Source organism: Prinia subflava, chromosome 20 (genome assembly GCF_021018805.1).
Source record: "Prinia subflava isolate CZ2003 ecotype Zambia chromosome 20, Cam_Psub_1.2, whole genome shotgun sequence".
In the NCBI taxonomy this organism is placed as follows: Eukaryota; Metazoa; Chordata; class Aves; order Passeriformes; family Cisticolidae; genus Prinia; species Prinia subflava.
Window position 1 is genome coordinate 8,417,769 of NC_086266.1, and position 16,606 is coordinate 8,434,374.

The window sequence follows — 16,606 nt, forward strand, 5'->3', positions numbered from 1 at the left end:
GAGCCGCGGCCGCGCGGGCTGCCGGGAGCCGTAGTCCGTCCGCCGGGGCCGGGAGCCGCCGAGCCGCCCCGCGGACTGCGGGTCCCAGCGTGCCGCGCGCCCCGGCCCGCGCGGGGGGGCCGGTCCGGAGAGGGAACGGGCGGGCGCGGGGAGGGAACGAGGGAGGGAGCGCGGGGAGGGAGGGAGCGCGGGGAGGGAGGGAGGGGGCTCCGCGCCCGGCGCGGCCCCGGGAGGGGCGGAGGGCGGGAGGCCGCCGCGCCCGGGGTTCGGTACGGCACGGAGCGGAGTGGCTCGGTACGGGGGGAGCCCAATGCACACACGGCCCGCACACACACACACGCCCGCCCGACCCCGCACAGGGGCACCGCTTCCCGCACCGGGGAGCAACGCTCGCTCCGCACCGCGGGGAGGAGAAGGATGGAGGAGGAGGCGGCAGCGGGGGCGGGCGCTCGCTCCACGCCCGGGCAGCGCCGGGCGCCCGACAGCGGGCAGAGCCGGACGGGCAGCGCACGGCGAGCGCGGCGCACGCAGCCCCGGTGCCCGCAGTCCCGATGTCCCCAGCCCTACAGTCCTCAGCCCCGGTGCCTGAAGCCCCGCTGTCCCCCGCCCCGTTGCCCTCCGCGCCGTACCCTCTGCCCGGTGCCCATCGCCGGGCACTGCCGGGGGGGGGAGGTGTCCCCGGGCGCTGCGGGGCCGGGCCGGCTGGGAGAACGCGGACCCGCCTGCCTAGCCCAGGTGGGCGTGTGGCCCCCACCTCGGCGACGCTGCCCCTGGGTGATCTCCCGGGCCCGCCCCGGCTCCATGCTCCGCGGGGCGCGCAGCGCTGCGGGGCGGGGGTCGAAGCGCCTCCCCCGCGGCATGCGGGACACCGAGCGGCACGGCACGGCGCGGCGGCCGCAAGTTTGTCACCGGCCCCCGCCCGCGGCACCGGGGCCCGCAGGCCCGGAGGCCGCCGCACCCCCGTGGTGCCCGGCCAGGCCCGCTCCGCACCGTCCCGCACCGCCCCGGCGCTGACAGCCTCGCCTGGCCCGGGGCCGCGCCGCCCACGGTGCCCGCACGGGCCTCGGAGACCGGCGGCCTCGCAGCGCCCTGGCGCGGCCCCGCCGTGCGGGCACCGGCTGCCCGGCCCGGCCCTGCCCGGCCACGCCGCCCCGGGCTGTGCCGGGCCCCGCGCAGCACCGCCCCGTGCCCGCTCGTCTCCCGCGGCCCCTCACCCCGGCCCCGGCGCCCCCTCCGCCCGGCCCCCGTGTACCGGCAGCTGGGGGGGGGGCCGCGGGCGTCCCTGCTCCTGCACGACCCGGAGGGTAGGGCGGGATCCGCCCCCCCCCGGCCCGCGGCGTGGGGGCTGCACCGGGACGGGCAGGACCGGCTGGTCCCGGGGCGGGGGGCGCGATGCCGCCACGGTGTCTCCCGTCCCCGTGCGGTGGCACCGCGCTCCGGCGTGGAGCGGTCCCGGGGGCGGGCAGGGGCCGGGGGCTTCCCGGGGCCGGGCCCCGCAGGGCTGCGGGGTGGGCTCAGAACGGGGCGGTGCTGCGGTGACCGCGGCCCGCGATCCTGCTTGAGCGCCGAGTGACCTGGCAGATGTCACCGTCCCGCGCCCGTGGCGTGCTGCTCGGACCCCTGTGGGCTCCGTTGCTGATCTCCATCGGGTCGGTGCTGCCCTCACCCCTACGGCACCCGTTTGCTCCCCCGGTTTGGTCCATCCGATGGCGAAGTCTCTTCTTAGTTCAGCGTTGACGGCCGGGGCCTCCAGGAGGTGGGCACGGGCTCCAGGGTGTGGCCACCCCCAGATGGCACGTCTGGGGTGGCAGCCACACCCTGGTATCACCTGCCGGGAAAGTTCTCTGCAGCCTCAGCCCCAAACCTTTTCAGTGCCTAAGGAGCAGAAAAAACATCTTTCACACAGATCGCTCTCTATTTTTTTTTGCAGAAAAGGCCACAGCAGCCTGGAGCAGGAGATGGCCTGTCCCCCTTTTGGGGGTATGCGGACTTGGAGAGCAGTTTGGGGCAAGGGTCTGTAGGCAGAAGAGTGCTGAGCTTGTGGGGCATGAGATTCGGGAATTGTAGACAGCACCGTGAGAGTTGGCAGGGTGAAACATGGGGCTGCCAGAACCGTGGGAAGACAGAGAGCCAGGGCTCCACCGAGGAAGGCCGTGAGGGAGGAAGCTCTTCCTGCAGAGGGGAATTACTCCACCTCTCCACATTATATTCAACCTTTTCCTGCTGTCACCTCCACAACTAGACTGTGGGTAAAAGAGGTGCTCCAAGAGGCATTTCAGGTTGTGTGATGGTCAGAAAACGAGGCTAGCACAGCCTGAGATGGGCACATGACCCCAGGTTCATAAAGACCTGCCTTATTTGCATCCTGGTGCAATTAAAAACAGACAGTTTGAGTAACAGCCTCATCCTGCAACTGCCTCACCCCATCCCTGCAGGAATCGCACCCAGGGTTGCACGGTGCTGACTGGGAGAGCTCTGCATCCCACCATCACCTCCTCCAACACACCACTACTCCTGCCCCATTTAATTAGAACCTTAAAAATCTTCAGGATGGAATAATTTGCACCAAAGGACTTTAAATGATGGTGGCGAAAAATTTTGTGGCTCTCATGTTCCAGGAAAATGGGTAAGTCTGGGGAATAAGGAGCATTCTCCATCAGGGAGTGGAGCTAATCAGGCACCAGTCATGGACTAACTTGAACAAATGCCAATGGGAATGATCTGTCGCAGCAAAAATATGATAAGGAACCCTCATTGGTAATTCCTCAAGGGAGTCAATCTGGGCCTTGTGCTGCAGGGGGAGCTGGGGGCTCCTTACCTCCCCTCCATCCTGGGGACACGTCCCCCAGGACCCTCCAGCTGTGGGCAGCTCTGGCTGCTGCCTCACCTCAGCATTTCCTCCACACCACCTTCCTGGGCAGCAGGACTCCTGCCAAGCTCCACAGGTCCAAGGGCACCCATGAGCCCTCTGAGGGCAGCCCCTGACCTCTGTGTCCCCTGGGCCACCAGGGCCTGAGCGCTCATCTCTGACCTGGCCTGGAGTACTGTTGCTGCTGCTTTTGTCATTACTACTCAATTTTGTGTCCTTTTTTATTTCTCTTCTCCCCGCTGCTTTTTGGGCAGAATCCACATCACTGCCCCTCCCTGACCAGAAACTAGAACATGTTGGCTAACATACCCAGCTGGGCATGACACACTCTGCTTCTGCCAGGCTGCTGTGGGGAGACCCTGACCCTTCTGGGAATCACGTTGGTGCCAGCCATGGTCGAGCAGCCAGGCTGGCAGGTGTCTCTGGATAAGCTGGGATCATGGAGCCTTCTCCTCTGGCAGGGTAGTGGCAGCTGGTGGCAGCAAAGGTGGCTTATAATTCCTGGCACCAGAAGAAGAGGGATGAGGTGATGCCTCTTGTGCTCCATGTCACCTCCATGTCCAGGGCTGGTTGTGCTGGTTCTGGACACCTCAGCTTCCACTGGGAAGGTGGGGTTGTGGCTGAGGAGCCAGGGGGTCGGTGTCCCATTGAGAGGAGCAGGGTGTCCATTTGTCTGGGGTCTGGAAGTTTCTCACTGGGTTTCTTGGGACTTTTCTGAAGAAGGATCCTCCACACTGCTCCCTCTGAGGTGGGCAGAGCTCACCTGGGTTTGCTGGAGAGGTGTGGAGAGGTGTCACCTCTAACTGCAGCCCACATTTCATGGGCTGTCCCCACTATGACAACAAACACTGGCAGTATGGGTGGCAGTGCAGGAAGAAGGTGACAATGTCAGAGTGGCTGCCTTGTCCTCCCTGCTGGCAGCTGGGGACAGGGAATGGTGGGCAGGGAGGCCACAAGTACTGCAGAGCACATGACAGGCCAAGCTGCTGCCTGCTGTCCTGCTGTGCAGCCCCTCTTCCCCCTGCTCCCCAAGGGACACGGCACTCAGGAGGGACATAGGACAGAGTCCCACCTCCTGTGTGAGAAACTGGATCTGTTATGAGCTCAGAGGCTGACATTTTGAACCCAGCTGCTGGGGCCAAATCGGGGCTGCTCCTGCCTTGGGAAGGGAGTTTCATGGATTGAGATTTTGAGCGGCTTCCTCTTGGACCATCCAAGCGAGTTTGGGATTGGTCTCTTCTTCCTTATCCACACCAGGCCTCTGCACTGGCTGGAGAAGTGTGTATTGCCCGTGGCGAACAGCACAGACCAGAGTCAGCAGGCACACACTGTCTCTGCTGCCCTCCTCCTCCACATCCCAGGAGAAGCCCTGGGCTGGGAGGCCACTGCTGATGGGTGAGAATGTGGGATCACCAGGATAAGGCAGGGAGGAACCATGTTGTACCTGGGAGCCAAGGGAAGAGCTTTCAGCCAGGGCAACGGCAAAGTGATGGAGGGGAGGAGGATGCAGTGGGTGAGCAGAGGTTTGGGTGTCAGGAGAGACCCAGAAAGCAGGTGAGGAGCCCTGCAGTGCTGGCAGGGGTGAGAGGGGTGCCCACATGGAGGCCTGGCTACACTCCAGTCCTTTTCAGTGCAGCACAAGGCTCTGGAGAATAGGGCAGACCAGGGCCTGCCCCTGCTCCCAGGCTGCCATGCCAGGTTCCAGCTCCTTTAGTCTATGTCACCCAGCCCTGAGCTTCTCAGGTCCGGCCGCGGTAGCCACCGGGGGCTCCTAATTATAACAGCAGACAAAGAGCTGGGCTCTGACCACAGTGCTGCATCTGACAGCCTGTGCCTGGGGACACTGGAAGTGCTGTTGGCAGTCCTGACAGTGGCCAGGCTGTGGGGGGGCTTGAGGCCCCCCAGGAGCTGGAGGCTGGAATGGCCAGCAATGCCCAGCCTCAGGCATCACCCTCAGACTCCTGGCTGCTGCTCTGCCAGCGGAGAAGCCCCCATGGAGGCTCCAGATGGCTTTAGCTTGGGCAAGACAAGGGTGGCCAAGGAAGGTCTAGTTGGGAGCAGAGGTGGAGCAGGAGTGTGGAGGGGGCTAAGGCAAGGAGGGACACAGGACTGAACCAGCCCCACATCTCCCACAGGCACTGAGTGGACAGGAGTGTGTCCCAGCATGTCCTAGCATGTCCCAGGAGCATTCCTGTGCTTCTCCCTCCTGTCTCTGTGGTGGGAGCTTGGGGTTTGCCAGAGCTCTGCCATGTGCAGAATGGAAGGTGCCACCTCTGCGGCAGCTGTGCTCAAATGAAGCTGCTATTGTAACACTGGCCAGGACACGTACACACAGCTGCCTGCCAGGAGGACATCTGCCTCTGCTCACCCTTCAGCTTGGCCTCAGTCCTGCCCTTTGGGGCCCTTCATGTCCCCCCTGGAAGGTTTTTGGTGTGCTGGCTGTTCTGGAACTCGACCAGGTGTCCCCCAGCTCTGGGATGCTGCTGGTTTGGGGCTGAGTACCTGATCCCTTAGTGCAGGAGTGCAGCACGGTGCCTGCTTCCCACCTGGTGTCACTGACATCCCAGCCTGACGTGTCACTGTGGGAGCTGCAGGGTGGCAGCAGGGACAAACTCATCAGGGGACACGGGGATTTCCCCCTTTCCTCTCCAGGCAGCTGGGTACAGGTAGAGATCTGCCATCTCTTGGAGACCCTGAATGTGACAACACAGCCTGAGTGGGTGGGTTCCTGCTCTGGAGGGTGACAAGGCTGACTACAGCTCCCCCGGACGTTCAGAGCCGTAAGTATCAGTGTCCCAGCGCTGTCACCGAACAGGTGTGAGGAGCGGTGGGTTACACCGCAGGCACCCCCGAGCCACGGAGGGCCCCAGCCACCCACGCCCCCGGGAGTGCCCCCGCTGCGGGGCGAGGGTCCCGGCTACAGGATCTCGGCAGAATCTTCGGCTCAGGTTGTGCAGTGCTGGATACGGCATCTCCATGGAAACCCTCGGCTCGGGCGGTGCGGGCTTGGGAGATGCCATCTCCACGGAAACCGCTGCGGCGCCCGGATGCGGCCGGGATGTGCCGGGCACCGGGTACCGCGGCGGGAGGAACGAGGTGCCAGCGCGCCCCTGGTGCGGGGCGATGGAGGCTGAGAGATTCGGGAAGCAGGGACTGCCCCTCTCCCCGGCACGGGACAGTCTCGGGAGAGCATTTCTGAGCCTGATGTTCCAACCCCAGCCTCGCCTCCCCTGCCCTGTTTGTCCCGCATTGTGCCAAGCTGAGCCTCTCGCCTCCGGTGGGGGTGTAGTGCTCAGCCCCTCTCTCACCCCGGGGAGTGGAGCTCAGGTCCATTCTATGGAGGACCGTTTCCAGCCCATGGGGGCTGGAGTTGTTCAGGGACACGGAAATTCCCCGATCCCAGTGAGCAAAGGTACAGGACCCCAGGGATCCTCTTCAGAGATCCAGGGCTCCTCCATGACTGCCCCAGTGCTCACACTCACATCCTGAGCTTGGGAAGCTAGAGAGACAAGATTTCAGCTGCAGAAACAGCCCAGACGAAATATTTTACAGGTTATTTATAGCCTGCATTAAAAAAAGATAACAAAAAAGAAACAAAAAACCCCAACCCCCCCAAAAAACCCCAGCGACCAAAAGCCTTTTGTTTGTTGGTTTTAAATCTGCCTTTTAGTCCATTCCGCTCCCACTGGCCTCCCGGGACACTGGATGCAGGAGCGGGGCTGCACCGGCAGCTCCCCGGCGCTGGAGCGGCCCTTGCTCTCGGGTGGATCCCTGTCCCGGGGGACCTCGCGCTGGCCGCGCTCGTCCCCAGCCCCACGGCAGCACCGCCGGCCCTGCCCCACTGCCCACCACCCATGTGCCAGCCAGGCTGGGCGGCCCCGGGCCCAGATTAGCCCCCGCTCCCCGCTGGCACCGGGAGCAGCTCGGCCGCCCTCGCCGCGGCTCCCGGCTCCGTAAGCCCGGCTTTGACGTAGCCCGGAAAGTAGGCCAGTAAGAGCAACCGCAGCCGCTCGCGGCTCTCGGGGGACGCGGCGCTGGGGCGGCTGAGGGAGGGCTGCGTGTTCGCACCGCAGCCCCGGGGCTCCCGTGGCCGATGCGGTGGCCGGTGACAACAGGGCTTTGTCCAGGTTCTCCTCGACTCGCACCCCATCTGGCAGCCTGCAGCCAGCCCTGCTGTCACGGGGAGAGTGACGATCAGGCCGGGGAAGTCCCCGCAGGGAGCCACCCCAGCCCGAAGCATTGCCAGGTTCCCTGGCCCATTTCTGTCCCCTGTAAAGGGCTCTCGCCTCCTTCCCTGCTGCCCTGGGAGCTGCCAGTGGGCATCAATAGCATCCCCCCATCCTACAGCAGACCTGAAATGGGGTATTAGTTGAAAAACCCCAAGCTCCTGTGCCCAGTAAATCCATTTCTGCAGAGAAGTCAGAGGGATAGACGTGTCCTCGATGTGGGGGCTCCAGAGAAGTCTGTGCTGTAGCAGGAGCCTGGAGGGGCCGGGATGTCAGCACCAGTGGTCCCCCCACACCAGAGTCCCTCATACTCAACCCAGCAGCTCATGCTAATGCTGTGCCCGTTTATTTTTGAACCATCTCTGGATACTGGAAGCCCCAATTCAAGCCAATCCAGTCCAGTGCTGCCATTCCTCACAGGATGAGGCAGATCCAGATGTGTGGCTACAACTGTCCCCTCCCACACTGGGCATCACCCACACTCAGGCTGCCAGACCCATCAGCTTTGTGTGAGGCAGGGATCCATACAGGGATCTGCACCTCAGCAGGTCCTGTCGCTGCTTCAGGTGATCCAACTTGTGCCAGCTGCACACCTGCTTGCTCCAGGCCTGCAGCAATCCGAGTTGGTGTTACACCTGCCAGCCTCTGTCCTCTGTAGGATCTTCACCTGAGGACTGCCCACCATCTTCCTGGCCCTGGAGGGAGCATCACACCGGAGCTAGGGATGTCCCAGTTCAGTCTGGGGCAGGGCCAGACCTCGCGGGGCAGTGCCCCCTCCTCAGGTGACACCACACGCGGCAGCAGCATCCTTTGCCGTAGTGTGGGCCAAATTCAGGGGCTGAAGGCATGTGGGGGGTTCCTCCTCCCTGCAGAGGAGGACAGCACTCCGCAGGACAGCACTCCGCAGGTCCTGCTGAGCCCGGACCAGCTCTGCTGTAACCGGCCCCTCGCACCGTTCCCAGCCCGGGTACCCTGAGTGTCCCGGGACCGAAGCTGAGGAGGTGGGCTGAGTGCTGGGACAGCCCATCGTGTCCAGCCAAACACTGTCCGCGTTAGGGAGGAGGAAGGCAGAGCCATTGGCCAGGGCAGGCGAGGGAGGGCCCCTGCAAGAGGGACAGGGACAGCGGTGCCGCGGGGATCTGCTGGCCTCATTCGCCGGGGACTGGGGGGGCTCTGGGGGGCTCTAGGCAGGTGGAGGGGCTGGGAGGGGGCGCTGCCTCCCCCTGCTCAGGGCCCTTCACCTTTTACTGGAACAAACACGACCCCCCCTACCCTTCACGACATTCCCGGGGCGAAGGTTTCCCATGGCAAAGGGACGCAGGTTCTGCTGGAGCCACCACCCTCGCGAGGGGCTCTCGGCGTCACGGCACGGAAATGCTCTCCGCTTCCTTTCTTTTTTTTTTTTTCTCTTTCCCAAGCAACACAACTGTGGCCCCATCACGGGCCAGCGCCCTCTGACCCCCCCGCCCCGCGTGCTGCAGGACCGGAGACACTCGAGATGGGGCCCCGGCAAGGCTGCGCCGCTGGCTGCCCCCAGCCCCCTCCCAGCCCAGGAGGAGCCAGCACCCAGAGCCCTGCGGGAGCCAGGGGATACCCGCAGTCAGCACGGGGGGTGGCCGCGCCCCGGCCCCACAGAACGATACCCGTTTCCTGGTCTGAACCAGCTGCAAGGGAGAAGGGTTGCCCTGGGGACAGGCCGTGCCCGGGGCGGGCTGCAATGCCAAGGTGGGAGGAGGCGTCCTTGACACGAGGGACACGTTTCCTGGGATCAGCAGCAGCTCCAGCTCCTGCGCTGGGGCCGGGAATTGTTTCTGCAAGCAGCGCTAAGTACAGCCCACGTTGTAAGCGGCGGGGGAGAGGCCTGGGGAGATCCCTGCCCAGTCCCTAAGGCTCTGGCACATCCCTCCACTTATGCTGGATGCTCCAATCCAGTGACAGGTGCCCTGAGAGGCACCTCACTGTCACACTCCGAGGGGTGGCTGAGCACAGAGCATGGGCTTGGCGCTGGGCAGCAGGAATGGAGGCTGCCCATGGACAGAGCCAGCTCCTAGAACGTGCAGAGCAGCGGCAGCACCTGACAGAGCCATTTCCATGATCAGGTTTATTAGGGCTGAGCACCTACTTTGGGAGTGCAGGTGGACATGAGAAACACCGCCGAGGCCAGGCTCAGCATGACAAGGTGGGGAGAAAGCCTCTTTGGCCAAAATTTAAAAATCTATATAGGTAAAAAAATGGGGATATAAAAGACAAAGATATAGGACAGGATGTTGGCGGCTATTCCAGTCCCTCACCATGCTCCCAGACATGCCCCACTATGAGCTCTTGACCAAGTCCTCACTCTCAACTCAGCCAAGGCACCTGACCCTGCACAGAACCCAAGGACAGGATGGAGGGCATGGGCCCAACCTAGCCCTGGACACTGCCAAGGCAGCCATGCAGACAGCACAGGAGGGGCAGCCCTGGGTTTTATTGCAGAGAAAGAGGTAGAAGGAACTGGACAGAACCAGGAGATGCTCCTGGTTCCTCTGCTTGCTCCAGTTTGAGCCCTCAGGCTGCAGACACAGAGCTACTGCGCTCTGCTGTGCCGGGGCACAGCCTTCCCCCCGGGCACGGCCTTCCCCCCGGGCACAGCCTTTCCCCCAGGCATGGCCTTCCCCCTGGGCATGGCCTTCCCCCCGGGCACAGCCTTGCCCCTGGGCACAGCCTTCTTCGTGGGCACAGCCTTCCTCCCGGGCATGGCCTCCCCCCTGAGCCTGGTGGTGCTGTCAGGGGCTGTGTCAGGGACATCCTCAGCTGAGATGGGTTGGATGATGTGGCCAGTGCGGGTGATGACTCGAGGGGCTGTCAGCTTCTGGAAGGCACGCTGAGTGTTCCACGTGGGGCCCACAGGTGTCTGCATGCTCTGCTCGAATTGCTGGTGCCGCTCGAAGGGGAAGGGCAGCTCGCTGACCTGTGGGGACACTGCAGAGGTAATGGCTCCGAACCATCCAGCCCAGCTTTTCCAGCCCATGCGACCCCTAATGTCCACTGCTTCCCATTTGCCTAGGACCCACTCACACTTTGCTTCCATTTCTGTGGCCCAAGAGGGCTGGAACAAGCACCACCACCAAGGCAGCAGCCCTGTACATCCCTCCTCCCTCACTTCCAAGCTGTTTAAGCTGGAAGCTAAGCACTGGGCAGGGATTACAGGCAAGGACTGCAGACGTTTTAGGAAGGGATCACAGGAATGCCCCAGGCTCGCCCAGGTGCTGGAGCTCTCATAGACACCAGGTGTGCCCCACCTGATGTGCTGCCGCGTGGATGTTGCGCTTCTCGCTCATGATGACGTGGGGCAGGTGCTGGTCCTTCCGTGGAGGCGCCGGTGGTGGCTTGATCATGAACCTGTGGGCAAGTGAGGGGTCAGGGCTTGCATGGGGCTAGGCACATCCCTGAGCTCTCCCACACTCACCTCTTGATCTTCCTGGCGCTGGGTTTCAGCCCCGTGCCACCCCACTCTCCCCAGCCAGGCAGCACCAGGCTCACTGGCTGCGGCTTCGCTGCCTCCTCTGCCTTGCGCTTCTCCCGGCGGAAGTCGGCGACGACATCATCCCCGGCAAAGGCCTCCGTGATCATCCCACGCTGCTCAAAGCCACCCTCCTGCACAAGGACAAGGCAGAGTGGGTTTAAGGCTTATTGGGGGAATTGGGAGACTGGGACAAATTGGGAGGCACTGGGAGAGGGTTTGTGGGTACTAGGGTGAGTGGGAAGGAGGTAAAAGTTACTGGGCATTACTGGTGGGGGCTTGGGGTTACTGTAAGGGGGTTTAGCGTACTGGCAGTTACTAGTTTGGGGCTTATAGTTTCTGGGAGGTAACTCTGGGAGAGTTACCTGGTTGGGGTTACTGAGAGTTACTGAAAAGAGGTTTGGGGTTACTGGAAGGGAGTTTAGGTTACCAGGAGAAGGTTTGGGGTTACTGGGACTTTATGGTTTGGGCATTACTGAATGGGTGTTTTGGGTACTGGAGAGCACGGAGGCAGCCTCTCCTGCTCACCTCCTCCTCCAGGACCACAGGCAGACTGGGGCTGTCCATTTCCTGGGGCTTCCCATCCAGCACAGCCTCCAGGCTGATCATCTTCCTCTTGGCTGGTGTTTTCTTGGTATGTTTGTCCCCAGCTCTGCCTTCCTCCTGCTGCTGTGCTCGCTTCCCTGCTCTTGGGGCTACCAGCTTCTCCTGCTCTTCCACAAGCTCCTTCTTGGCCAGACTCTCCACATCCTCCATGGTCTGCACGCGGCGCAGCTGCTCTGAGAGCAGGAGCTGCTCCTGGGCCTGAGGAGGCGGCTCCAGTCCTGTGCTCACCAGCTCCTCAGCACAGGTGGGGGGGACTGGGCTGTCTCCCAGCTCCTCAGCACAGGCTGGGGGGACTGGGCTGTCTCCCAGCTCCTCAGCACAGGCTGGAGGGACTGGGCTGTCCCCCAGATCTTCAGCACAGGCTGGGGGGACTGGGCTGTCTCCCAGATCTTCAGCACAGGCTGGGGGGACTGGGCTGTCCCCCAGATCTTCAGCACAGGCTGGGAGGACTGGGCTGTTCCTGGGCTGCTCAGTATTGGCCTCAGTCTCATCAGCACCTACAGGTTGCTGGTTTTCACCTGTTGAGGGTAGAAATGGTCACTCCACCAGGCAGAGAGTAAGGACAGCTGTGTGAAACCAGCCAAAAACTGTCCCCACATCCCCCTTCCTTTGTCCAGCCCCACAGCACTTCCAGCCCACCCAGCTCAGGGTCTCAGGCTCCTCACCATGCTCCTCGCTGTGCTCCTCAGGGCTCCCTGTCCGCTCTCGTCGCTTCTGCTTGAAGTCTTGCAGCAGAGCTTCTTCGTCCGAAAGCTCCTTCTCCTCTTCCATCTCATCCTGGTTCTCCACAGCACCAGGCCCTGTGTCATCTCTTGGACCCTCCTGTTCCTCAGGCTCTAGGGCCGGGCCACTGGGCTTACCTAGCATCCAGGGATTAGCCCCACTGCCCCTGGTGAGCATGGGCAAGGCCATGGTGTCCTCCTCGGGCACCTCACACAGCTCCTCCTCGGGTGGTTCCACCCGTACCTTCTGCATCAGCTCCTTGTTCCTGGCCAGCTGCTCCTGCATGGCCTTGCGGGCCTGGAGGGCACCGAGAGGCTCTAACACAGGGCAGAAACAACACTCCCAACCTTCCCTGCCCACCTCAGCCTTCCTCCCTTCCCAGGCAGCGCTGAGGACCCTGTCATGGCATTCTAATGTATAAATGGGCATATAACTTTGGTTTGTAACTTATAACCGTGGCTTGGAGGGACAGGACAAGGGGGAATGGCTGCACACTGACAGAAAGCAGGGACAGATAGGATATTGGGAAGAAATTCTTCCCATGAGGGTGGGGACGCCCTAGCAGAGATTGCCCAGAGAAGCTGTGGCTGCCCCATCCCCCAAAATGTTCAAGGTCAGGTTGGCCAGGGCTTAGAGCAACTTGGTCTAGTGGAAAGTGTCCCTGCCCATGACAGGCGAGTGGAACTGGATGAGCTTTAAGGGCCCTTCCCACCAAACACTTCTGTGGTTCCATCTCACCTCGAGGTCATACTTAGCCATAATGGCCCTGGATCGTGCCCATTTTCCTTTGTTCTGGTGCTTAAGGCTCATCCGCTCCTGGGGGAAGAGAAGCATCACACGGAGCTCCCCAGGGAGCAGGGCCCTCCCGAGGGGTGGGACAGAAGTGCCAAGGCAGCACCTGCATCCTGAGCTGCTCCAGCTCCTCCAGCCGTGCCAAGGCGGCCGCAGGGTCCGATTTGTGCAGCTGCTCAAACTCCTTCAGGGCCTGGCGCCTCCGGCTCTTCTTGAGCACGCGGTGGTACCTGTGGCACAGGGGCGGCTCAGTGGCTGGGCAGGCATGGGCAAGGGGCAGCCCAGCCCTCCCGGTGTGCCCAGCACAGGCACAGCCTCACTTCTTGCTCTTGATCCGCTTCGCCCGCCGAGCCTTGGCCTCGTAATAGGACTGCACTGCCCGGGCCTTCTGCAGCTCTGCCCGCCGGCGCGAGGCCTGCCAGGGAGCACAGGGTGAGGGATGGGGAGAACAGCGGGAGGGGTGGAGAGCACAGGATGAGCACCAGGAGCACGGGTGAGGACCAGGAGCACGGGGTGAGGGATGGGAAGCACAGGATGAGCACCAGGAGCACAGGGTGAGGGATGGAGAGAATGGGGTGAGGAATGGGGAGCACAGGATGAGCACCAGGAGCACGGGGTGAGGGATGAGGCCAAGGAAGAGGCCCCCAGAGCCAGGGCCCAACAAGGTGAAGCCTCACCTCCTCCAAGCTCATGGCCTGCAGTGAGGCCATCTCCTCTGGTGTCAGCAGCGGGTCTGTGATAGGCTGCTGTGTCTTGTGGAGCAACCCAAAGATCTCCTGCTCCAGTGGAGTTCGGGCCTGTTGAGACAGTAGACATGGCCAGAAGATGAGGAGAACTGCAAGGGCCAGTGCTCCACTGGATGTCCCCATCCATTCTCATTGTCCCCAGGTAGATCTGTGGAAGGCCCAGAGAAGTGTCTACCACCTTGGGGGACTGGGTGGTCACAGCCCCACTCATAGGTTGCATACCACAGCCCTTGGGCACTCTCCCAGCCACACGGCCAGGTGAAGGCAGGTAGAATTCCTCCCACATTAGAGCAATGGCCTCCCAGTTGCCAGGCAGTGCTGACCAGGTGGCCCCACAGAAGAAGCATGGAGCAGGAGTTCCAGGCCATGCAATGACATGCCCCTCTGAAACAGAAATGGACCTTTGGGCAGATCAGTGTGGGTGACTGATTTGTTGGGAGTTCAATAGGGGCTGCCCCTCCTTCACCTGGGCATCTGACAACTCCCATGCATGGTAGTGGCTTCCTGCCAGCAGCACAACCCCACAGGAACTTGCATTCAAAACCAAACACATCTCTCTTTTGTAAGGAATGTTTCCAGTCATACAGGACTTGGCAAACCAATCCTCTCTGTCTTAGCACTTGTCACGAAGGGACACTCCCACGTACCTGGCCCTGAGAGGTTACAAGGAGGAGAAGGGACAGAGCAGGCTCCAAACCCTCTGCTCACACCTTACCTGGTTTGTTCCAGATTGAATTTACACACCTACTCTGTGTGAGAAACACAGCCTGCCCTCCTAACCTTCCCAAGCTCAGCGGGCACCAGCCCAGTGTCAGCCACAGCCTGGGCCTCCCTCACTGGCCCCAGCACAGCCAGGAGACATCGACCTGCTCCAGCTGATCCTAGAGCCAGCCTGGCCAAGCCCCCAGAGCCACCACAGCTGTGTGACCCCCATGCCCACCTTCCACGCCGAGGTGACTCTCTCCAGAGGGGTGACGGTGGCGATGTCCTGCCGCAGGGGGAACACCAGCTGCTCCGCGCGTCGGTTCTGCAGCACCACCTGCTGCCACCTCCCCACGTCCTTCGAGGTGGTGACGTAGGCGGCCTCCCTCACCACCTGAAGGGGAACAAGATGGGCAGAGAAAGGTGATGGCGGCATCAGGGAGGGGCACGGAGGTCCTAGGGGCTCAGACCCTCAGAACCTCAGACCCCCTTGGTTCCCTGCACTCACCCTCCTGGCCTCCTCTTTGCTCAGCGGCAGCTCCACCACCGCCTTCTGCTTCACTCTGGCCAGCTCCTTCCTTACGCTGCCCAGCGTGGATTTGGGATGGATGGGCTGCAGCAGCTCTGACAGAACCAGCTTTTCCCCAGCACCTACACACAGGTGTGGCACCGCCAGGTGAGGGAGCTGTCCCAGCCCTCACAGTGGCTCTCGGTGGGCAGCGCCGTCCCAGATCCCCGAGCCCTGCCCAGCTCCCTGCCTCACCTTTGCAGGTGACATTGAACTCGGACACTTGCCCGCTCGCCTCCGAGCGCTCCGCCAGCTTCCGCCTGCAAGAGAGGGCCACAAAACAACCCCAAAGGTTCCTCGTGTCCCCCGGGTGCTCTGGAGGGTTTGAGGCCGGTGCCGAGGGCAGGGACAGAGAACCGCCCCACCTGCCCCCCTTCCTGTGCAGCCTCTCTCGGCGCGACTGCTGCAGGATCCCCGGGGCCTAAACGCGGGACGCTCGTACTCCCAACTCACCGCTTCCGTCCGGACAAGGCGCTGATCGCCTCCAGGAGCTGCCGGTGCCGCCGCTCGCCATCCTCCTGCCACACGGCACACGCGGTCACAGACCCAACCTGGCAGAGCGCGGCCGCGGGGACGGCCCCAGCGCCCGCTCCCCCGTGCTCCCACGGCACCGCCCGGCCGGCTCCCGGGCCCGACATCCGCGGCCAGGCCACGCCGTCCTCCGCCGAGCCCATCCCGGCCAGAACAGCGCCCGGAGCCCCACAAACAGCGGTGGAAGCTGCACAGAGAGCCTGTCGCGTTCCTTCCGGCTCCACTCACCCCCTCCTCGCTCTCACTGCCGCTCCCGGACGCCGCCGCTGCCGGGTCCTCCTCCGCCATGGCTCTGCACGCCGGTACTGCCGCAAAGCGCCACCGAGTGTCGCGCCGAGCCCTCGCGTCCTGCCCGTAAAGCGCGCCTCCGTGACGTCCGAGTTGCCATGGCACCGGCTCCGGCAGGAGGGGAGGGAGAACCAGTGGGGACCGAGAGGGTCCCGTGAGGGACCGGGACACGGACAGCGCCGTCCCAGCCTCGGACGAGGCCCCCGGGGGCTCCGGGACAGCTCTGGCCCTCCCGGGGCGCCCCCGGTTCGCCGGGAAGCGGGAGCCGGCGGTGCCACCGCGGCCAGAGCAGCTCTGGGGGTCTTCGCTCCATCCGCGACCCTCGAGGGTGCCCCCAGCCGCAAGGATTTCAGGAATCGCTGTTTTCCCGCCACTGCCGCAGGCTTGGGGACGGAACTCCCGCACCTACCTCCCACCCGGCCGGACCCGGCTCCTGGGAGCATTTTTGAAGTTGACGGGATCCAGAGGATCCTTGGAGCAAATACACAGAGTTCTCAGCTCCGAAGAGGTGTCAGTGTCTATCACTGCGCCCGCAACATCCGTCCTCCTCGTCCTCTTTGCCGTTCGCCTCTATCCCGAGCTAGGCGCACGGGGGGCTCGGGGCAGGGGCCTGCCGGAGGGAAGGGGATAACGAAGCTGTTCCCCGTCTGTTCGCGTCTCCATAGCAACAACGGCGAGAAAAGTTCTGTATTTTCCCCTCGGATTTGACGCTCCGGGCCCTGCCTTTGCTGGCAGCCACGTGCCCAGCGGGAGCGCTGTATGTGGGATGCCAGAGAGGGATTCCAGGGGCGGGACGCCCCGAGGTGGGGTGCCAGGGATGGATGGGATGCCGGTGGCAGGATGCTGGGGATGGGATCCTGGGGGCGGTCCCTGAACCGGGGTCTGGGTGTGAAAAACCGTGGGAAAACTACTGTGCGAAATGTGGGAATGTGAGGATGGGGTGGGAGGGGCGGGGTGGGGAACCCACGACGGGAGCATCCCGTGCGCTCCCCTCGGCGCTGGGGTTCGGCAGCCCGGTCCTTGTGGGCAGCCGCTGCGAGAAAAAAAAAAGAG

General features: G+C 63.1%; 1 protein-coding gene across 1 annotated transcript; it reads right to left on the minus strand.

Moving 5' to 3' along the window:
• Positions 1-9,547: 9,547 nt before the first annotated feature.
• Positions 9,548-16,034, minus strand: UTP14A (UTP14A small subunit processome component). Its single transcript, XM_063416564.1, is given in 15 exon segments — positions 9,548-10,045; positions 10,377-10,476; positions 10,544-10,731; positions 11,126-11,721; positions 11,869-12,223; positions 12,665-12,742; positions 12,825-12,948; positions 13,039-13,133; positions 13,396-13,515; positions 14,405-14,560; positions 14,675-14,817; positions 14,930-14,994; positions 15,188-15,252; positions 15,494-15,616; positions 15,618-16,034. Coding segments are annotated over 15 exon segments (2,841 nt in total). The 5' UTR covers positions 15,867-16,034; the 3' UTR covers positions 9,548-9,661.
• Between the last annotated feature and the right edge of the window lie 572 nt (positions 16,035-16,606).